The 22,500-nt window shown below is 39.1% G+C and overlaps 4 protein-coding genes across 4 annotated transcripts in view; 3 read left to right on the top strand and 1 right to left on the bottom strand.

Moving 5' to 3' along the window:
- The window catches only part of LOC111341299 (GTP-binding protein 1), an 8,916-nt gene extending 212 nt beyond the window's left edge, over positions 1-8,704 (bottom strand). The window contains exons 1-13 of the mRNA XM_022948263.2: positions 8,410-8,704; positions 7,910-8,120; positions 7,020-7,128; positions 5,279-5,459; positions 4,660-4,868; positions 4,444-4,487; positions 4,176-4,271; positions 3,804-3,840; positions 3,421-3,622; positions 2,187-2,331; positions 1,504-1,686; positions 1,024-1,159; positions 1-438 (exon numbers count right to left, since the gene is read on the bottom strand). The exon at positions 1-438 is cut by the window's left edge and continues 212 nt beyond it. Coding sequence (XP_022803998.2) covers positions 110-438; positions 1,024-1,159; positions 1,504-1,686; positions 2,187-2,331; positions 3,421-3,622; positions 3,804-3,840; positions 4,176-4,271; positions 4,444-4,487; positions 4,660-4,868; positions 5,279-5,459; positions 7,020-7,128; positions 7,910-8,089 — 1,851 coding nt within the window. The 5' untranslated portion in view covers positions 8,090-8,120; positions 8,410-8,704 and the 3' untranslated portion in view covers positions 1-109. The remainder of the gene's footprint in view (positions 439-1,023; positions 1,160-1,503; positions 1,687-2,186; positions 2,332-3,420; positions 3,623-3,803; positions 3,841-4,175; positions 4,272-4,443; positions 4,488-4,659; positions 4,869-5,278; positions 5,460-7,019; positions 7,129-7,909; positions 8,121-8,409) is intronic.
- Positions 8,705-8,967: 263 nt separating this feature from the next.
- On the top strand, positions 8,968-10,511 carry LOC111341298 (josephin-1). The gene is made up of 2 exons (XM_022948262.2): positions 8,968-9,269; positions 10,048-10,511. The coding sequence occupies exons 1-2, from the start codon at positions 9,028-9,030 to the stop codon at positions 10,337-10,339; spliced, it is 534 nt and encodes a 177-aa protein (XP_022803997.2). The 5' UTR covers positions 8,968-9,027; the 3' UTR covers positions 10,340-10,511.
- A 576-nt stretch (positions 10,512-11,087) lies between these two features.
- Positions 11,088-18,039, top strand: LOC111341292 (uncharacterized). The gene is made up of 3 exons (XM_022948253.2): positions 11,088-11,179; positions 13,199-13,883; positions 15,117-18,039. Exons 2-3 carry the CDS (start codon positions 13,208-13,210, stop codon positions 17,852-17,854), a joined length of 3,414 nt encoding a protein of 1,137 aa, XP_022803988.2. The 5' UTR covers positions 11,088-11,179; positions 13,199-13,207; the 3' UTR covers positions 17,855-18,039.
- A 3,994-nt stretch (positions 18,040-22,033) lies between these two features.
- The window catches only part of LOC111341294 (kinesin-like protein KIF19), a 14,522-nt gene continuing 14,055 nt past the window's right edge, over positions 22,034-22,500 (top strand). Inside the window, exon 1 of the mRNA XM_022948254.2 lies at positions 22,034-22,353. Coding sequence (XP_022803989.1) covers positions 22,309-22,353 — 45 coding nt within the window. The 5' untranslated portion in view covers positions 22,034-22,308. The remainder of the gene's footprint in view (positions 22,354-22,500) is intronic.

Genomic DNA, 22,500 nt, shown 5'->3' with positions numbered 1-22,500 from the left:
ATGGTGGTGGTAAAAATCTAAATCTTAAATAACTATGCTAAAAGTTATCCGAAGAATCTTAAAAACCTTAAGATGGACTTAAATATGAGAAAACTATGTCACTATTAAGTCATTTTTTCCCTGTTCTTTCTGAGCTTGTTGACGCCTGCGCACTTGCTCCGTCTTTGCTCTTGTCACGTGACTGTGCGGTGCCTCTGCCCGGTCCACGGTGTTTGACTTTCCCGCCAACCTGAGGCGGAGGATGCGCAGTTGGATCGATACGCTGTATAGTACCGACAGCTTTCGTTCTACCCTCTCTGAAGATCATTCGGGTTTCCGGCTTGACGAATTCCGGTTGTTTTATAAAGCGAAAACGCACCATCGCCTTATCTCCTGTTCTAAGATGGTCTTTATCCATGTGAATTATTGTTGCCGTCTGCCGCATGCTCCCGCAGTGAACTGAAAATAAAGGAAATAAAGATAACAGTGAAATCGCACGAGTAAAGTTTGTCCTCGGAAGATCTGTCGTTGAAGATTGTGTCTGATCCTCATCAGAGTCTGACAAGCCCCATATAAACTAAATATACATTAGTATAAAACGCCTACTTGTCCCCAGTCGTCTCTCTAGTTTAAAATACGAGCGTCGTCTCTTTCGTCCTGTCCTTATGGCATGTCATTAAAACCCGTAGTAAACGTTGTCTACGATGCAAGCTCGACCGAGTCTTGTCTTTTGCTTAATTGAAAGGCGTGCCATCTGTCCTAGATGTAGTTAACAGCTTAAAAATAAACAAAAGCTCTATAACTAACTAAGCTGGCGCTTTTGAATGCTCCACTGAAGCATTGATTGGCAGAGCTGGGAAGACGAGTGGCGAAGCCGCTAGATTATAGGAAAGAAAACTTAGAGAAGTCTATGTATCTCGTCTTCAAAGCTTGGCCGCCTTTGCTTCCATCGACCGTCCAAAAAAAACGGCCCGTTACGTAGGCGAAAAATTCCATTAGTATCACTGCAATATTTCGCTTTATAACCTCCTTCAGCGTACTAACCCATTGCCTGGTATTTTGTACTGATGGTTGTCGGGTGATGAAGAACCAAAACCTCGGCTTCGAATTCCCAACATGCCTGCGGCTTCACTTGTTTATCCACCATAACCATTCCTTTGCGTATTTGAGATCTTTTTATCTGAATGCAAAAAAAAGCACAAGTTACATTTGATGACATCGCAAATAATCTTCTCATGACCCTTTACTTTGCCTATTATTATAAACAGCCTTCCTTCGACAAGGACGAAGAGTAAAACAAATGTAACTCAGCACAGGGGCAAAGACAAGGCGCAGAGGGGTGGGACGGGATGCCTCTTAAACTCTTCTCCACCCTCTCGTGAGATGATCAAAACATCACTTTGCGACTTAAGTCCGAATTTTGTACAATCTATACTTCCATATCTCCTACATAAATAGGTTTTACTTTTACATGTTAAAAAAGATATCCCAAAGTCAAATGCATGATTTTCAGATGTTACCCACCTTTTTCAGAGCAAACGAAGCCGTTTGTCCCGCACGGAGTTCCTTCACTGGCATTCTTTTGCGATGTATTGTCTTTACTGTGATCGGTTGAAACTGACCAAGAGGATCTGGTCCGAGTAGAAGGGTGTCATTCAGTCGAATGGTGCCTCGCAGACACGTGCCTGATACAACTGTACCGACACCCTAAATGATCCAACACTTCAATTACTGATATGTATCTCTTCCTCTTTAAATCAATCAAACACATAAAAAAAAAGAATTCTAGGTTATAAGCTTTTTATAAGGTTAAGGAACAAGGTGCGGCTAGAGACAAGTAAGAACTTTAGGATTTCGTTTAGATAAAAAAACAATCTTTTCCAGCTACATTGAAGAAATTTATTGAAGTTCATGAGAGGGATAATAGTAATGGAAATGAGTATGGGAATTTAACAGTGGACATACCACGAGGCGGCTGTCTGCTGTTTCTAGGCCGAATTTTGGAGAAAAACCCTCGGAACAAAGACGAGAACCAGGTCCGAGAATCGTACCCAGGCTACAGCGGTGGAGTCGAGCACTAAGATCTTGATGTATGTAATTTATAGTTTCTAGCGCACACAAATCGATAATGTTTTATTTTCACTCCTCTTTTCGTTCAGTTAACTCAATTTTAACTGAAATTAACCCTTGAAAAATGTGTTACCCACCGGTACTGAGTAAGTGTCGTCGATCTGGAACTCAGATGGTTCATCTTTCCTGAAGTGAGCTCGAATTGACAGCAAATTCAAAAACATCTTCAGCAGGTCCAAGTTCTCACCAGTTACGTTGGAAATCTGAAATATCGGGCAAACCCTAGCCCAAAAAAAAAAGAAAAGAGAGTCACATGATTAATAGGGTATGTGATCGTGCGAGAGATATGGCGCCAGAATTATGGTACGATAGGGTACAGTGGTTTTGGAGATCGGTGACTTTGATCAGTCTTTACAAAGGACACTATGATCATGGTTTATTTACATAGTCATGATGGAACAGTTCAAAAGAAAAATCAAAGTGTAAGTCACCTGATGTTTGCTCAAACGTTCATAACTAATCAAGATTGACGGGTAATAAGTCTTTAGTCTTGCATGCTCTTGAATAAGCCGAAAGCCGTTCTTAAAAATGAGAAACCCAAGTAGGTCGACCGAGACAAACAAATGCTCAGAGATTATCAAATAGGCTACACTTTTTATTTTTGATCGATCATCAAAAAATTCTAAGTCTTGATATCGGTAATTTTTATAGCCATCAGCTATGTTTTCACTACCACTGTCATATATCATCTCAGTTTATAGAGCGTGCGCTTTGATTGATCAACTTAGGGGGGCCGTACTGGTATTTCACTGTTCGGCCATAGTTAATTCCCTCGATTAACTATGGTTCGGCCCACTAGATTCATAAGATTGTTTGAATTGAAAACGTCCCCCTCTATTTTCACCCATATATAGGGACTGGAACTGTTTATCACCTGGAACTAGATCACTTAATTATTCAGCTTTTTGCAGTACAAAATTTTTCTAAGTTTAAGCATAGCTATATTGTTAATTACATATTTTATTTATTTATTATTTTTATTAGCTATGTTTATATTTTTATATTTTTATTCTTTTATCTCTTCTTGATGTGTAATAGCGTTGAAGAGTAATAAAGTAGATGTGAATGTAGATATACTAAATAACTTCATTTTTTCGGTCCGTACTGTAAGTTACGGAACCCCGTTTTTTTCTCGCTCGGCTCCCGAAACTCAGTCCGCGGACCTCAAACTTGGTTAGTATGAGCTATATCCTCACTGTCGCACCGAAATATTTCTACGCCATAAAAATTTCCTAAAGTGCAAATAAACTATCAACTATCTACATCAAAACCATTTACCATTTAACCCCTCCAAAAACCTTGAGTTCATACCTTTCAGAAACAAAGTTCGTCGCTGAGACAACCACATCATCACTGTTTTGAACAATGACAGGGATTTTACGGCAGCCAGGTGATTTCAGAATCCTGGATAAGAGTTTCATGGTATCTTGTAGCACATTGGGCGGACACATGTCAATCTTGGTCACCACCACAAACACAGGAACATTGAGTGCAAGGGCCAACCCAAGATGCTCTGGTAGGTAAAAAAAAATTCCGGGAATGTTAAACTTTGTCCAAAAGAGCAATATAAAAAGAGATACTAATAAACTGCAAAGTAGCCCTCTGATACTTTTCTCTGCTTCCCTTTCAAGTTATCAATACTAGCCAAAAATATATATATATATATATATCCAAATCCTAGTCAATCCTGTTACCTTTTGTCATGCCTATGATTCCTGCATTTGACCCAATCTAAATGAGAAAAGTAACAACAAAAAAACGAAGATCTTCGTGAAACATCATGCACAACACTTAAATTAAATTTGGTTCTTTAGAAAGGGACTCATCTGAAAAGTTATGGGGTGGGCCTTGATTCTCAAATTTCTTTAGGGGTTTCTCTTAATTACCCAGTGCAAGAGTAGTAAAAGACTATTTTTCTTGTAATTCTTCCTTGCACAAATTCTTGCTCGCACTTTGTCCAAAGAACAAAAAATTATCGCTATGGTCCATTCGTAATCAATAAAAAAAATTTTGGTGGTTAAAGTAAAAATAACTTAAAAGCAATGCACAATGATATGACTTCTTACCATTAGCATGGCAAAGTCTGGCACATGTCCTGTCATTCCAAAAATTGTTGTTTTCAGGTATCTTTCATGCCCTGCCAGATCAATAAAAGTGATGACCTATGAAAGAACAAAAAGAACTTTACCACGAGATGTTTTGCCCCCTTTTGCTGTATGACTTAAATTGTGTAGAATGTGCTGTAAGTTATTTAAAAAACTGATAAATAGAAATGTAAAAATTTTTGGCTTTCCCCTCAATAAACAAAAGGTAGAAGACAGAATTGCAACAAACCTTTGAAGACTTCTGGCATATCCTGGACCAATCAAGTCCACCTCCTGAGACAAAAATAGAAATATGAGACATGCTTTAAGTATTGTTTGGTTAAGTCAATGAAGGATCAGTTAAGGCAATGTAAATCCCTTTAAAAGACGCATAGAAGAGCTTCTAATCTTCTGGTGCACAGATAAGAGGGGGCACTATGTTTTCTATGAACAATAATTTTCTTACCATGGGTATCAGGCTTGTTCACCACATCTCCTCTGCTATCAAATCCCAAGATATCATTTCCCACACTACTGGTTCTTCCTGATTCCATCTCATGCTTGTGGCGAAAGAGCCTCTGTCTTGCCATGCCTCGTCCATTGTCCAGTTCTCCATGAGTCAGCACACCAAGTAAGGTGCTCTTGCCAGCATCAACATTGCCTACCACTGCCACCCTAATAAAATATAGAAATTAAAATGAGATTATCTTTTTTAGGATTTTTATCAATGTAGCATCTGCTGGGATACTATTGGAGTCAAAGTGTCACAAGAAAGGTTGGGGTATGTAAAATAATGTTTAACAGCCACTTATCTGTATCATGAATACTTTTTCGGTTCAAAATCATAACTTTATTTGAAACAGGCACTTAAGGATGCTTACCTACACACACACACACACACGCACACACACACACGACACAGTAATCTTGTGCATGGGAAATTAACGTCTCCTACCCCTAACCCTGCAGGAGACAGGGCCTATGGTTTATTCGTCCTTATCTGAGAAGACTAGAATATCTATCCATTCCTTGATTATAGAAAGGTAACAAATTCTCCTCACTTATTTTAAGACCATGAGTATTACCTCACTTCCATAAAATCATGCTCATCCACTCTGTTACGGACAAGATATTCAGCTACAGTACCCTCCTCTGCTGGCTTTTCTCTCAGCAGGACAACATCAGCATTACAGGACTCAGCTAATAGTTTTAAGGAATCCACAGATGCTTTAAGATCCTCTTCAGTGAGTCCACTTGCTGCTCCATCTACAAAATCAATATGCTCATCTGATGACAAGTATGAAATTGAGTATTGTAATCTTTGAAGCTACATCCATCAGGGAAATTTTTCAACCAGTAAATAATTAACAACTATTCCCTGAAGTGGAGGTGGTTAGTGGTGGATATTTACTGAGACATGAAGCGGTGAGGTAAATATCCACCACTAACCACCGACATTGAGGTGAATAGTTGTTTTAGTATATACTAAAACAGTGACAGAGATAATATACACCACCGTCGTTAATTTGAGTGATTTCTTCACTTGTCACAGATGCAAACCAGGACGCCACTTTTCCCGAGTTGCTCAGAGGTAAATAGCAAGGGATATTCGGAGTTTGACTAGCCAATCAGAGCATGCCTTCAACGCTATCCACTGTTTTAGTATATACTAAATGAGAATACACACCCTCAGCTAGAGGGTTTTATTACCATTTAGCACCAAATTCTCCTTAAATATCCACAACAAAATTTATAATGCCAATGATGAAGGATTTCTATAGCACCACATCCATCATCTCATGGCACTTTATGACACACTGTGGGGGACTCAGGCCAGACATTATTTTTATAATTCTTTTATGGATATCATGGCAGATGCCCACTAACCTCAGAATCAAAGTCAGATCACAACATTGGGATCTACATTGCCTACTCTTTATGAGAAGTACGTGGGTCCTCTTATGTCCCCTCAGGGTCCAAAATTGCGCTTTCCTGGTCGCCAATACGACTAAAAACTTTGCACTGGCAACCAGAATTTCACAACCGGTCGCCAGAGGGCAATTAACTATTTCATGCCCCGATAATTATACAAACAATAACTTTGATTTTCAGCCAAATCGATTAAATGTGTGGCTTGTGTTTCGCTGCAAAGGAATAATTTTATTGTCACTTTTTGGTGACCACATTTTTCCATATGGCGACTGAAAAAAAAATTCCAGTCGCTAGTTGGCGCCTGCCTAAAAAAGTTAATTTCAGACCCTGCCCCTAGTAACCCAGTACAGAGAAGATGCAGGAGATGGGGCCTACAGGTTATTGTCCTTATTGCTGAAGATAAAGATGCCAAATCATTTGCAGATGTCATAGCAAAAGTAGAAAATTCTCTTCAGTTATTTCAAGACCCTGATTGTTGGTCAGGTCTTGACCTTCAACCTTCAACCTCCCAGACTGCAGTTTGGTGCTCTATAACCTGACCTAACCAGATGGCAGTATATAGAAGCAAGAAGGGAGAGTTGCTGAATAAATCAGGTCTTAATGAGCTAATGCCAAGTCCCCCTCCCAATAAACATAGTCCAATAACACCAGTTTCAAGACCCACTTGCACTGTAAACTACAAAACACCTCTAGTGGGGAAAGAACTTCTATAAACTGTATCTATCTATTTCCTCCTTATGAAATCTGCTCCATGAGCCATAAGAAGAACAAATGGTGCCCTATTTTAAGCTTGTCCAGATGAATTTAGCCACATGATAAAAAAAATCACTTATTTTTATATAAGAATTAAAATTATACGAATTCACTCCAGACACCAACATGAAGATTACTTACCCCCAACACCAACTTCATAAATGGTTTCCCCATGTCCCTCATCTAACCTTTCCTTAAGTTTTTGCAGTAAAACATCAAATTGATTATCATCTGGACTGATCAAGGCAACCTGAAACATACATGAAATTATCACAAATCAATTTTTCTGTAAATCCAAGCAAGTTTTCAGAATCTTCTCCTTTCTTTCCGGTGTGACTACATGACTCATCTGGTAGTAGTGGTTGGTATCATGCGTTATTATCCAACTGTGCTTTGTAAAGTACAAATAACATGCAAATCAAGTACAAATATCATACAGTATTTGTACTCCAGAGAACTGGTTAAAAATTTGCTGCACTGAAATAACAGTTTGGTGTGTTAGACAATAAATCTCTTATTAAATGTTTTGTTGTGTAGTATTGCTGAGTATTTTTACTCATTGTTTGTGTTTTGACTTACCCTATGGGCTAGTCAAAATACAGCACAACTCGTTGAAATACTCAGCCATACTACACAACAAAATGTTTAATTAGATACATTTATCTTATTTAATTGAGAACAGATTTCTTTAAATATTTGAAGGAACAGAGACTGGGCCCACTTCAGTTTGCCTGACTACAAACATGTGGCTTTATAGTTCGACAGAAGGCATTAGCATCAGTATCTGGGAGGCACAGTTTCAAATCCTGTCCAAGCCCAGATTTTTCAGGATTCTTCAACTGTAACTCACCTGGAAGGATCAATTACATACTTTTCGCCTGCGGCAGTTCAAAATGATTCATTTCATATGATTGATCATACCACATACGCAAAGCACAAGAAATTGAAAATGAAAAATAACATTGAAAAAATGTGAGGAAATCAAAATCTTTATGGTAATTTTTTGCAGGCCATCATAAACTTGTTCCTACCCGTGGATCGATTGCTTGTTCAGCATCATTTAACGTGTTGCTACCATCGCAATCAAATTCCCCACTACTGTCTGGTGCAAATAGGTTGTTAGCTTCCTCTAGTGACCCTTCCTGTCTGCCATTCAGTGAAGATCCAGAGAATTTTTCCTCTATATTGATTGTCTCTGCAAGAGCACTCATTCTTTTGTTTGTGATTTACACTCTTGAAGACCTACAAAAACCACACAACAACAATTTTATGACCGAAAAGTGAAAGGAATGAGTCACATTCTCAATGAATAAAAAAATCTAAAATATACACATTTAAATAGCATATCTGTGCACAATTTGAACCTGAAGTCAAACTGAGCACATCCATAATTGCTCTATTAACATAAATCCTTTCATGATCTTAAGGCAGGTTCCAAATTCTAAGACTTATTATCCATTTTGAAAAAAAACACTAAAAGAATTCTAGAAACTATCCACGTTTTTCTGTAATACAATTGTTTCATACCCACCTAAATCGTGGATCATCAAGACCACTCCTTGCTGAAAACAACTGGGACTCTAGAATCAAACAAGGTACGCCGGCGTTATGTTATAGACAGTAAAAGCTTGCAGTATGCAGTCCCTTCGGATGATGAGAGAATAACACTCTTAGCTATGTGTAGAAAGTGTGCAGAACCGTCTGATTTACGGCACTGATTTCACCAAACCCTGGTTGCCTGAGGAAATGTGGTGTAACACAAGTCCCTCTAACCAATAATAACAATTGTCTAAGGGTTTTTCACTGTAAATAAGGTAAATTTCATCAGCCAGCCCCAGACGCTTGCGTGGTGTTATTGTTTCCAGGCCTCCTCAAAAAACATCTAAAGTAATGGGAAAATTCACAGGACAAAAAATTGAGGGTTAACGATGCTGGGTTTCGTTAAAGGGACAGGAAAGGAATAATTGATCTATTGGAAATTTAATCTCTGAAAAAGCAAGCAAATCAAATTTCGCATTATTGTTTTTGCGGAGCTCTGTCGTTTTTGTGTGAAAGATGAACAACACGTTAACGTGGACAGCGGAGTATCTTCTAGAAGAAGAACTGATTTGTGTAACGCCAATAATGTTTCAACGACAATGTTCCAAGGATGGAAATTTATCATGAGCGACAAAGACAAATGCTTTGTGCAGTTCATACCTTAAACAACCTTTTCCAAGAACAGAATGCCTACAGTAAGGCAGACCTAGATGCCATTAGCTACCAGCTCAGCCCAAACGCTTTCGTCAATCCGCATAAAAATATGCTTGGCTTTGGAAATTATGACGTGAATGTTCTAATGGCGGCGTTGCAGTTGAGGGAGTACGAAGCAGTGTGGTTTGACAAGAGATTGTGAGTAGTCTAATCTCGGAGAAGTAAGCACCAAGTCAGTAGGAACAAATGAGGAGAGCAGAATTTTATTTTTGGACTTGACATGCACTCAATGGTTAATTCGTTATGAGTTCATAATAGTCATAATATACATGAACACGTAGCGGGGATGAATTTGTCTCAATGCTCCTCCAAAATTCTTAACATGATTGTGTATACAAAGTTGTGTATATCATCAAGGATGATATTCAAGATTATTTCCAGGATCTTAAGATTTCTCACCAGGCTTTCAAAACTTCTTAATGCCACTAGGATCAAATTTTCACCCCTTGAAAGTTTGGAGTTATCCAAGGTAACACTTTATAGCTTACAAGGTTAAATGTGGTGCTTTCTGTTTCAAGTGCTTAGAACTATATTACAGCTTAGATGGAAGAGATACAATTTTCATCAGAGTAGCACTTTTAAGGAGCCACTCTGTAATATTTTGAGCACTTTTAGACTGGTCAACAAACTACCAATATAATTAAAAGTACGGCAGTAGAACGATGTTTGAAGTACCAATTTTGACTTAAAAATTCAAAGAAAAGAGACAAAAACTATGAATAAGAAAATGGTCAAGGGGGTTAGTTTTAAAAAAAGCTTTGGTTCTGTGTGGTTAGAGAGGATATGACAAGATAATTTGGTTTTATCAACTTAGCTGATGATGTAAATTCGCTGCTGTAAAGAGTTTTTAAAGCTAACAGAAAGCAGAAACTGGAAAGCAGGAATGATTTTGTTCTATCTACTCTTTTCCTTACAGGAAAGTTGAAAGTTTAGACCTTCAACACATCTTTGGATTTGTGGTGAATAAACCTTCAAATGTTAACCTAGTTTGGTTGGAAGTACCCCTTAAAAGGCCTCATTGGTTTGCAGTTCGCAAAATAAATGACATTTACTACAATTTAGACTCCAAACTCTCTTCTCCCCATTGTATTGGCAGTGAAGATAAACTTTGTGAGTTTTTAAATGAATTGTTGTCCATGTCAGCTATGCAGCTTTTTGTCATTGTCAAGAAAAGTGTTGCAGAAAACAGTCTTTGGAAAAGACAGTAAAAGTAGTGACTAGTCTATTATTCAAATTATAAATGCAATTGAAATATTTCATTGTGTGTATAGTACTCAGATTTAGAGTAAAGTATTCAAAAGACTGGTTATCATATCATTCAGCCCCAGTTTGATTTCTGTTGTAGATACTGCCCTAATAAAAAATTCTTGCATCGGTCAACTATTCTCTGCATGACCTGGAGTTCCATAGAAACATGGTTAATTTTGTTAGAGTCCATTAAAATATCAAGTGTCCTCATCTCTTCTCCAAAGCCTTGGGACCCCCTTCCCCCCTCTTTAGTGCTTGTGAATGTCAGAGAGTCTCAGAGCGAATACTTCACTGAATCACATGGATCTGTTTGGGAATTCTATAGAAGTTAAAGACATCACATTGGAAGCACTTTACCCCTAAAATTAAATGTGGCTTCAACCAAAGTTAACCCATTAGGTGATGTTATCAGGGATCTTGGAGCACAAATACATTCAAAGGCACCTGAGACCCAAGCTATCTTAACCAAATTAGCTGTTTTATTTAGTTCTCCCCAGCTTATCTGTACTTCAAAAAGGCAAAAACAAGGGATTTTGAGGACAAAACAATTAAAGAGCGGGACCTTATTTACCAAGTTAAGTCACCACCGTATGAAAAGATTAGCAAGAATGCTACACTATCGGTTCCGGTCCCAACCTGTCTCGTTTATTTGAGTAAATACTGGGGTTGAGTCAGACGAAAATACTGTTTCACTTTCGATGACGTCACGGATAAGTCTCATCATAGCGTTGCGAACATGGCCTCTCCACTTAACAGCGGCAATTGTTTCTTGTAATTTTCTTTGTCTTCGAAGAAGTCAGGTTTGTTATTGTTAATTTTCTTTTCATTGGCTAATCGTCGAAGAAAGTGAGGGTGAATGCAGCATTTGGATACTCTTTCTTGGTATAATTGCGATGCCTGTTTCAAACCTAAGTATTCGATTCTTCCTTCGTTAGCTTCGATTTACATTTTTAATCTGATTCGATACGCTTGAAAAGGAGGAAACTATGTGTCTAAAAAGCCGATGTGATATACCTTAAACGTGTTGGAGGCCAATGCGACTTAAAGTAACCCCCCGCAGAAGGTTACTTTTTAAATTTCCTTACCCGACTTGTTTTGCTTTCATCAGCTTAATTTTAGTTAACGGTGTTGTTTTATGTTACAGTCAAACTAAGGGAAGCGTACCCCTCAGGATTACATTAATGATTTGATTATTTGAATCTTGAACCCGCTAATCGTTTCAGTAGCACAATAACGCATTGAATATTTGAACATGGAACCCGCTAACCGTTTCACGAATGCAATAATGGATTGATTATTTGAATATTGAACCCGATAGCCGTATCTGTTTTGAAAAGGCGCGGATCATTGTTCAAATCAGAAGTCTATTTCTCTCAAAAAAGAAACAACAACTTTGAGTTTAAATTTACAAGACATGTTTCGACATTCTCATGTCATCTTCAGTTGCAAATGAGCATTAACGTTTATTTCTGATTGATTATGCGAACATGTGATGATGGATCAGAACTATTTCAACATGGCGTCAGACATGGGGGGAAGGGTGAGTTCGAGTGTTGTGTAGAATTTCTTGTAAATGTTGTAGATGGAATGTTATCGCGAGCTTTTTTCGCCTATTTACATCTTGACGAACTTGTAGAAATTCTTCTGTGTATTCATGGTCGAAAAAAATAGTTTACAGGCGAAGCCATCGCAAGACTTTTATTTCGTTAATGAATTGATTATTTGATTATTGAACCCGCTAGCCGTTTCACGAATGCAATAATGGATTGATTATTTGGGTATTGAACCCGATAGCCGTATCTGTTTTGAAAAGGCGCGGATCATTGTTCAAATTAGAATTCCGTTTCTGAATTCCAATGAGATTGTTCTATTTGACGAGGAATCCTGAAAATGAACAAACTGCACTGTAAAAACACTGCGAAAACAGTCGATTGCAAATATTATTGCATTCTTGAAACGACTGGCGGGTTCAATATCCAAATGATCAATTCATTAATGTAATCTTGAGGGGTACACTTCACTTAGTTTGACTGTAATATCTGTGTCTGGATGCATGTATTCTTAGTTATCATAGTATTTGCCATACTGAGTGACCAATAAGGTTTACATGCCATTGTGTAATAATGAAAAGGGAGAAGAAAGAAGGGTTGAATGACGCATACATCTGGGATTGTAAAGTAATTTGTGATAAGCTTAAACCCGGTTTAAAAAATTCTTAGTTCTGCATTTGATGATTCAAATGGACATGAAATCAAATGACTTAACTCACCCAGACTTGGCGAGAAGATTGTCTGCCATTGTCGAATCCCATTTAATCTATCGATTAAGCAAAAACCACTTTACGCGCTACGAAAACGTTTTTTAATCACTTAATGAAAAGCAGAAGAGCTTTTTATGGTTTTGAGTCAATAATTGATCTCCTATAAACAAAATAACAGCATATTTTTGTGGCGTTCTACCTTCAACCTGAAAAGTGGCGTTCTGGCGTCTGCGACGTGACCACGCGAACGTCATGACATGCTCAGTATGTACATAGTTCCTCTAATGACTTCTGGTAGGCGTTCGTGACCTCAAGAACATCTGGTGCTTAAGCTCTTTAATATAGGGCACCTGACAAACTGCATCAGCATGGAGCATTAACATCAGTCTTTTTCTTTGGCGATGTATTTTTTTTTTTTCTTTTTTTGCTTGTGTGATGGACTTTGCCAAAAAGCAGTACTCCTCGTAGTCTACTTAGTCGCCTGTTTCAAAATCAAGGAGGGTATGTCACCATATAATCACCTAAAATAATCTTTGACACAATTGCATTATTATTTTAGGAAGGATTTATGGCTGCATCTGGCACTTCAGCATCATTTTCCTCCACTAAAGAAACAACCAATTATGCACGACTTTGTCGACTTCTGGTTGGTGTGGGATCTGAAGTGATTAGGGTCACATTTGACAAAATACATCCTCCTGCCAGTCTTCACACCATCCTGACAACATATCATTCCAAACTGCAAGCACTGCGCAAAAAGGTTTTAAATGCTACTCAATGGGGAAAGCTATACCCTGCAATACGCACCTCTGTATCCTCTAGAGACTTTGACATTACACTTCTGACAATTCTTCTGAGGAACATTTGTGGGTTGACTCCCCCAGCAACAGGCTGGGATGCACTTCCATCTGAAACAGATGTGAGCACTGAGGCCAACATTGCAAGGGTGAAATATTTTAGAAACACCGTGTATGGCCATGCAGACCAGGCCTCTGTGGATGATGCAACCTTTAATGTCTATTGGAAGGAGATACGAGATGCTCTTGTGAGTCTTGGAGGAACTAAATATGAAGCTGCCATTGATGATTTAAAAAATGAATGCATGGACCCTGAAATTGCTGACCACTTTGAAGAACTCTTAAAACAGTGGAAAAAGGATGAGGACAACATCAAGGATGTACTAGAAGAAATCAACAGGAAACTTGAAAAATTGACGACATCAACAAGTACATCTCAACCCAAAGGTATATTTCTGATGTGGTTATTAATATTCAAGCTTTTCCTCTAGTTTGAAATATTTATAAGAGTGAGATGCTTTTGCTTTTTTCCTTCTCTTTCCCCTCCTCTCCTCTCTTCTGTTCTTTTTTCCTCAGTTTCTGTTCTTGCCTCTCCTCTTTCCCTCTGTATCCTCTCTTTAACCCCCTCCTCCCTCTCTCTTCTCCTTCCTTCCTCTCTTCTATCAACCTGCTTCTGACTTTCTTTCCCCGCTCCTCTCATTTCATGACCTCCCTTTTGCTTTCCCCTCCCCCTTCCCCTCTTCTTATAACTCACTCCTTGGTTTCATTCCCCTCTCCTTTCCCCACCCCATCCCTTCTCCTCTCATCCCATCTCGTCTCCTTTTCTCTCCTCTCTTCTCGTCTCTCCTCTAGCTCCTAATTTCTATTCCTCTTTTCTCTCCTGCCCTCCCATCTTCTTTCATTTCTCTTCTCTCCCCTCTTTTATCTCTCTTCTCATCTCATCTCCCTGTTTCTCTTTTCCCTTCCCCTCCTCTATCCTCTCCTAATTTTCTTTTCCCTTTGTTGTCATGTCTTGTTCTCCCTATTTCCCTCCCGCCCTCCCCTTTTTTCTTAGCTTCTCTTTTATCCTTTCACCCCTGAGTCCCCATTCCTTTCCTCTTTCTTCCTCTCAGTCCCTCTCTCCCCCCCCCCCCCCTTACTTATCCTCTCTTCTCTTTCAATTCCCTTCCCTCACTTCACCTTTTTTTTCTTTTATCCTTTGGGAAATACGTTAGATTCCAAATTCAAAATTAATAGACGTTGTCTTGGATTTGTTTTTGAAAAAACTTTGGGTATACTATATTTTCTTGTTTTTGTTTGTTTAATTTGTTTTACATATCTGCCTGCAGCAGAAGTCTTTTACTCTCCCTCCTTTCCTTGAATTCCCATTCTCCTCCGCCAGGTTATCTTTCTATCTATATTTTCATTCTTCTTGCCCTCTTGTTACGTCCCTCTTTAATTCTTTTCTGACTGGTTCTCTTAATTTTTGTCCTCTCCTTTCATCCTCCCCTATCTTTACTGTCTATCCTTTTGTTTCCTTTCTTCCCTTGCATTTGATTCAGACTATCTTGTTTTCTCACACCTTGGCTCCTTTGCGCTCGGAAGAGGTTTCGCTAAGCTTCGTTTATTATTAATGTTCATTGCTGTGTCTCTAGCAGTCATACTCAAATACCATATTGACAGAAATTACATCGCTTTCAGAATTTGAAGAGACAAATGACCTCATAGAAACGATTCGCAAACTCTACAATACGCGTGAAGGTCGGCTGTCGCCGTTTCCTTGGTGTGAAGAGTTCAACTTTGACCTAAACGACATATTTACCAAGCCAACCATTGTCACACGCGACAAAGCTGGAAGATCAGTGGCAGAGCAAATAGATAGTACAACAGGAGTCTTCAAACCTCGTAAGGACCGTTCCAAGCCAAGGACTGTCCTAATTGAGGGGGAACCAGGAATGGGCAAAACAACCTATTGTCAAAAGGTGGCATATGACTGGGCCAATGGTCTGGAAACCGAGGAATCCTTCCCCACTATTGAATTGCTTCTCTTTCTCAGATGTTGCGACATGTCAGGCAGCATATGGGATGCTATTGATGAACAGCTTCTTCCAAAAGACATCGAAGCGGACGCAAAAGAGAAGTTCTTCAAGTTCATTCGAGCCAATCAATCCCAGGTGTTACTTGTACTTGATGGACTGGATGAAGCTCCATCAAATCTTTTGAAGATGTTTATTGACCTTGTTCAAGGTAGAGAGCTTCCGAAATGTCACATCATTCTTACATCCAGGCAGGAGGGTGGCGTGACTGTGAGCAAGTATTGTGACTCCTTACTTCACATTACAGGATTCTCAACAGAGCATGCTCGAAGCTTTATCACTCGTTACTTTGATGGTCGGGAAGCGTTAGGTCAGAGGCTCTTAAGTGAAATAGAACGCAAGAAAGAACTGTTGGAACTGACGATGCATCCTTTAACGACAGCTCTTCTCTGTCTCCTGGGTGAAGACTATCGCGGCACTCTGCCCTCAAGCAAAACTGAACTCTATCTTGAAATAGCTAGTTGTGTTTTTAGGCGATTTCGGCGAAAGAAAGGACTCTCTGATGTAGAAGGAAACTTAATTGACTTCTACAAAGATGATGTAAAGCGACTTGGACGATTAGCCTTTAAAGGTTTGATAGAAGATCAGTTGTACCTGCAGGGAAAGGAACTTGGAGGTTCAGCAAGTGAAATACCGGTATTTGAGTTCCTGTCAGTCCACACCAATCGCAGCAAAAGACGTCCTTGCCTGGATTATGCATTTATTCACAAAAGTTTTCAAGATTTCTTTGCGGGCTTTTTTTTGGCGAACCAGATTTTAAGTGGTGTAATTACCCCTGAAGTGCTTTTTCCAAAAGATGGGTCATACCTTAAGTTTGAGCTCGCTCATTTCTTTGCATTCGGAATTATCAGCCTCAAGAGTGAAGAGAGAGCAACATATTTCATGAACACCATAGTCGCGAACATTAATCAAAGCAATGACTTTCTCGCAAGTTACTTATCGTATTTTGCCTTAAAATGCATTAGGGACTGTTTTGTAACTAGTTCTATTCTTTCTAGTCAGCTGTTGCTATTGTTTGGCACTAAACTGCAGCGACAGAATATTGCTATTTTCGACGGAAGATGTGACATCCCGTTGCTTGCTGAGGCCCTAAGAGTAAACACCACTCTGAAGGAATTCAGTACCCCATTGCCATTGTATTTTCCCAGAGACACATGTGCTGTTTCCTTGGCTAGGACCTTGCAGGTCAACCAAACACTGGAACAGCTCCACTTACTAAACAATTTTACCAGCGCAGTTGGGGTCCAGCAATTGGTAGACGTGCTAATGGTTAACTCCACCCTCCACTCATTAAGCCTGGCTGGCAATGCGTTGCAAGATGATAGCGCCGGGATTTTGGCGGAGTACTTAAGGGCTAATAAAACCCTGGTTTGTTTAAACTTGGGAGTAAATGGAATCACCGACCGTGGTGCCACATTTCTAGCAGAGAGTCTACGCCAAAATACCACGTTAAAGTATCTGATCCTGGGAGGAAACTTAAGCTTTGGTAACCCTGGTGTTTTGTCGCTCTGTGAAACTCTCCGAATAAACAATACGCTCGCTGAATTGAATCTGTCAGGAAGTGGCATAGATGATGTTGGTATTAATTTGCTTCTTACAACCGTCAGAGATCGTACCACCCTGACCGGTCTGAACCTGTCTTATATGAAGATGATAACCAAGAAGAGTATCCGATCTGTCGCTGAATTCCTAAGAGTGGATTCCTCCTTGGTATCACTTTATTTTCAAGGAAACAAAGTAAGTGTAGGTGGCACCCGATTAATCGCTGAAAGCCTCAAGGTTAACAAAACTTTGAAAATTTTAGAATTGTCAAGGAACAACATCAGAGCGCCAGGGGCCCATTTTCTTTCCGAAGCGCTTAAAGCCAACACAGCACTAGTCTTTTTGGGTCTATCGCAGAACGCGCTCAGAGCTCGAGGTGCCCAGCTAATTTCAGATGGTCTTGGAGTCAACTCTTCCCTGACTGAGCTTGATCTGTCAGCTAATGGCATTGGTCCTGAAGGTGTTCAGTCAATTGCCCAGGCCCTTAAAATTAACAAAGGACTGATTGGTCTTAACTTGTCAAGTAATGCCATTGGAGATTCTGGAGCTAAAACACTCTGCCAGGCCCTGAAAGGAAATCAAACCCTGGCTACACTGTTGATCGCAGAAAACGGAATTGAACCTTCCGGTGCAAAGGCTCTTTCGGAGGTTCGAAAAACCAATAGCACGTTGCATCAGTTATATTTGGGAGGCAACAATATCGGCGAATCTGGATTTCAAGCACTCTCAGAAGCTGGTTTCCAGGTGTTCCTTCCATCGCAAATTAGTTGTTGTACAATTGAGTTGACCCTCAGTCAATGAACGTGGCCACTTAAATTGCTGCAAAATGAACGTTCTGCTGATAAGAAAAGAAGAATGCATATTGTGAGAAATGAGTATACCTGGACCTCTGCTAGCTAAGCACATTTGAAAGTGTATGAATTGTAAGGCACATAATATGCAGGAATGGAGAAAGTCTCTCTCGCAAACCAATGAGATGTCTATATTCTACTTGCAAGCCTACCGAATTTAGCATATTTCGCGCTCGTTAATGAAGTAAATACGCTAAAATCATAAATACGACCAATCTGAGACATGTATGTATTTCCTCTCTTTCAATTCGGTAGCACATTTAAATTACGCACCAGGAGAGAGATTCTGCCTTTTGTGTCGATTATTACCAAGGATTTGCCGATACCGGTTTTTAAAAATCGATACCGAGTACGGTACTAACTTTTTCCCTCGATATTGATAGCAGTGTTGCTACTTCGTTTTTAGTGATCATCCTTGTTATTTGCAAGGACGGTGTTTCAAAGTCTTTCAGCGGTTTCAATCATGGCTATAGTTCTAATTTCTGCGCGGCATTAGCATAATTAAATAGATTTCGCGTTAATATAGTCAGTTTTCCAAGGCTATCTTTATGTCGGTTTTTTTACGAGCTTTTGTTTTGTACATGTATCCCAACTGTTAGGTACGTTATTACTTTCCTTTTTCCTTTCAATTTCCATTTACTTTGTTTTGTTTTTTTTTATGTTTTTTTGTTTTGTTTTGTCTTTTTTCTTTATCATTGTGTGTTACCGTTAGTTTTAGTTTATTTCTTGATATTTTCTCAGAACAGCTGGTAAAGTAAATATATGATGATTATCATAATTTACCAGTGCATTCGTTACAGTCGGTTAAAAGGTTTCCCCGAACTGTAAAATTGATGTTTACTCGGTACTCTATAAATGTACCAACAACGTAGCCAAACAAATGAAAGATTTCAATTTATTAACGAAAAAATTGTCTTGCTCTGTAAATCAACGGAGACTAAGGATTTTTAAAATCGAAACTGATCCTTCCAATCGCTCTCACGGTACTCGCAGCGACTAGCAGAGTTACTCGGGGAAAACCACGGTTATTGCACGCTCCATTATTTGCAATTGTGCTCTTTGCCTTTCTCGGTGGCTAGAATAACGCAGACTCAGGAGAAAACAACTCCTAAGCGCACATGCATTATTGAAAGAATCAATATCAGTGGTAGATCCAGACCTTGAGTTCAGGGGGGGGGGTTTGTGTGTGTGTATACACCTGCCGGCTTTTTCTCTGCAATTTTTTTTACCCGTAATGAGGGGGGCGGTCCCTCCGGGCCCTTCCCTTAGATCCGCCACTGGATACCCCTCGCTAGAATTGATGTTCTTTAATCCGACTCCGAGATCTCGGTATCGCCCCTATCAAATATAAGGTTTCGGCTTCGGCTTGTCCTTTCAGATTACTCCTCGGTGGATTCGCTTAAGATTCAAGAGGTCTGGACTAAACGAAAGCGTGTGTCGTTAATCGTAACGTTAACATTTATTGTTTACATTTATATGGTGAACGTCACCCTTTCATAGAAGTCCAGTGCTCGTGTGTTTCTCTGACTGACGAATTTATCAGGTATTCTTGGAGTGATCACATTCTTAACTGTTAGTAAATTTCTTTATTATAAAAAATTGGATCAATGATTGATGCGATTCAAGAGTTTCCATAGGCATAGCCATCATGGGTTATCGGCCATTATACCATGCTCTCTAAATATAGTAAGAGTACGCGTCGGCTCAAAAATTAAAACGGAGATAGAAACTTAATTTGTTTATCTATATTGTGGGGCGTCTTTGGTGAAGCAATTATTTCTCTCGCGTTTATTGGATATGAGATGATTGATAGCCAACGAGGCCCGTAGCTATCATCTCGTATCCAGCGCACGCACGTGGAATAGTTGTTTAAAATTTTTTCTGGAAATAAAGTCGGCATAGTATATTTAGAGTTGAAGTAAGGAAAATTAGTTAAGGATCATGTCGTAAAATGTTAGCAACTACCCTTAAAATTTTTTTCCGCATTTGTTAAAAAGAATAACAACGCTATTGTATATTGAATAATTTGTGAGTTGAAGTACACACTTGGCTTGATTTACAGTAAACATAGTGTTGTATCGTATTCAATACGAATATTGAAAAAACTGTTTTTGCTAGTAATGAACTGAGTAAATGTGCCCTTTTCATCCAAAGAGTGCATTCTACACCAGCAATGAAAACAAACTCTTATTTCTTGCATTTGTTTATACACTTGTTTCTCATTTTCTTGTCTGCCTCAAATGCATTGCAAAAGTAAATTGTACTACTTCCATTAAGTTTTCACAGAATAGAATGGTCAAGGTAGCTGGAAAAACTTGAAATGTCAAGACGTAACCAGAAAAAAAAAAGAAAACGAAGACTTGAACTTTCAATGCCACATCCGAATCCATGAAAATGTCATCTGTCCCTACCTTTTCTCCAAAGCCCCTCACAATTTGAGAGTGGCCCTCTAAATTTCACTTAGAATGCCTCCGTAGAGGTTGTGACCCGATATTGGACACTAGTATCCTATTGTGGACACTAATGACCGGCATAAAGCGCTAGTTTCTTATTTTGGAAATATTGCCCGATTTTGGACAATTATGTCCCATGTTCGACACTCATGTCCGATTCTGGACACTAGTGTCCTATTTGGATATCAATGTCTTAATTGGACACCAGCGTTCGATTTTGGACTAGGTGTCTGATTCTGGACACTTTTATCCGATTCTGGACATTGGTGTCCGATTCTTGACAATGGTGTCCTATTTTGGACACTATTGTCCGATTCTAAACACTTCTGTTCGATTCTGGACAGTAGTGTTCGATTTTGGAATCTATTATCTGCGTGTTGACACTAGTGTACAATATTAGACATGATTTTCCTTTTTTGATCAATATGTTAGGTCGAAACACTCTGACTGCTCCGAGAGATAATTTAATACAATTGTTTCTTTACTTTCGGCTATTCTCCTAGACCGTGGTTTAGTGCTTCTGCATATTTCGGAAAGAACTTGCTTGGATTCAGAATTAATCCTACGAATATTTTAGTTAACGAATGAATGAGCATAAGACGATGGATGACTCGACATTTCTCGCTGACAATAATTTGCTGAATATTGCCCTTCTCTGACAATTCTCTGTTGAGTGCTTCAGTCATGCCCCAACATGTACAGCCAACCTGATGTCGTACGTAATATTGCGTGAAAATTTCTATCGCCAACACTTTCGTTTTACTCAGTCCACTTCCAGTACTACATTGTAATCTGTCAGACCATAGAATGAACGAGTAAAAAAATCATTTTTTCACATTAAAATTATGAGCAATGATTTTTATAGAAGGATGAGTTAGTGTTAAAACACGTCATCGTTCGTCTGTTGATTTCCATCTACGTAAACATCAATTGACTAAGAGAGCTATAAGAGAAAGGGGCTTCCGCATCGAGAACTCATGGGTTTACCTCCTGCAGCGTAAAACGAGGAAGTAAATAACACTTGCTTCCGCAAATCGGCCGCCCAAGAAACGGACATAAAACTTTCATAAAAGAGATTAAAGAAGTCATAGAAAAGGTAGCGTCGAAATAAAGTTGCAATGGTTGTTACAGTGATAGGATTTGAACACTGGCACTTCTACCTTTTTTCCGACAAATCTTATGGAACAAAGGTAGCAGAGCTCAATTCCTCGGTTTCTTGGAAAACGTTTGACGTAAATCATTGCCTCCCATTTGTTTTTACGGTTTTATTGTCTGAAGCTGTGTTATGAGATAAAATTTTTCGTGTAATTAAAAGCTCACGTTTGGGAATTCGAAAATAAAGCAACAAACCGAAGACAAATAGTTTAGCACTAGAATTGCAATGATACTCAGCGCTCGGAAAACTGCGAATTTTTGAAGATTCGTATGTTTTTTTCCGGTCCTGGCTAAACAAAGCAATGGCATACAGGCTTGTTGCTTTCAATAAATAAATGTTCTATTCGTTGAAACTTTTCTTTTCTTAGCCACGGGTCTTGAATGGTCCATCTGGTCGCGTCTAATGTTATTATTGCTTTGTCACCTTGACAACGCGTCAATGCATGATGTCACAAAGAGGTCAATATATAACAAATATATTCCATATGATTGGTTGATTGATGCGCGGTGGCCAACTTGTGAAGTGGATTTTGAATAACAAAGACGAGGAGGGAAGTAACTTGCTAACTGAATCTTGTGATATATAGTTGCTTTGTTTGCCTGATGTAGCTCAAAATGTAGGATATTAACTTACCGTGTTCCAAAGCTCGTGAACTTGTCGAGTAAACTACCGAATTCCAACATGTTGAACTGTTTCGAAGTCCGAAGGAACGTTCGACTGGTTGTGGTTAGCTTGCAGCTGTTTTGCTCTTCATCTTTTACAACAAATATCTACTAAGTAAACTGAGAAGTCATCATGACAGACAAGGAGAAAGGGAAGGAAAGCTCTCATAACTTGATGGTAAGTAAATGTTAGCCCATAATTATAAGCGAAGCTACTCTGCAGTCTTGTAGCTTATGATACATGCAATGTATAATATACATGCAGCTTCATCTCTGCCAAAGTAAAGAGCCTTTGGCTTTCGGTGACTCGATCTTATCAAAACTT

Source organism: Stylophora pistillata, chromosome 10 (genome assembly GCF_964205215.1).
Source record: "Stylophora pistillata chromosome 10, jaStyPist1.2, whole genome shotgun sequence".
In the NCBI taxonomy this organism is placed as follows: domain Eukaryota; kingdom Metazoa; phylum Cnidaria; class Anthozoa; order Scleractinia; family Pocilloporidae; genus Stylophora; species Stylophora pistillata.
This window is presented reverse-complemented; position numbering and strand designations above follow the sequence as displayed.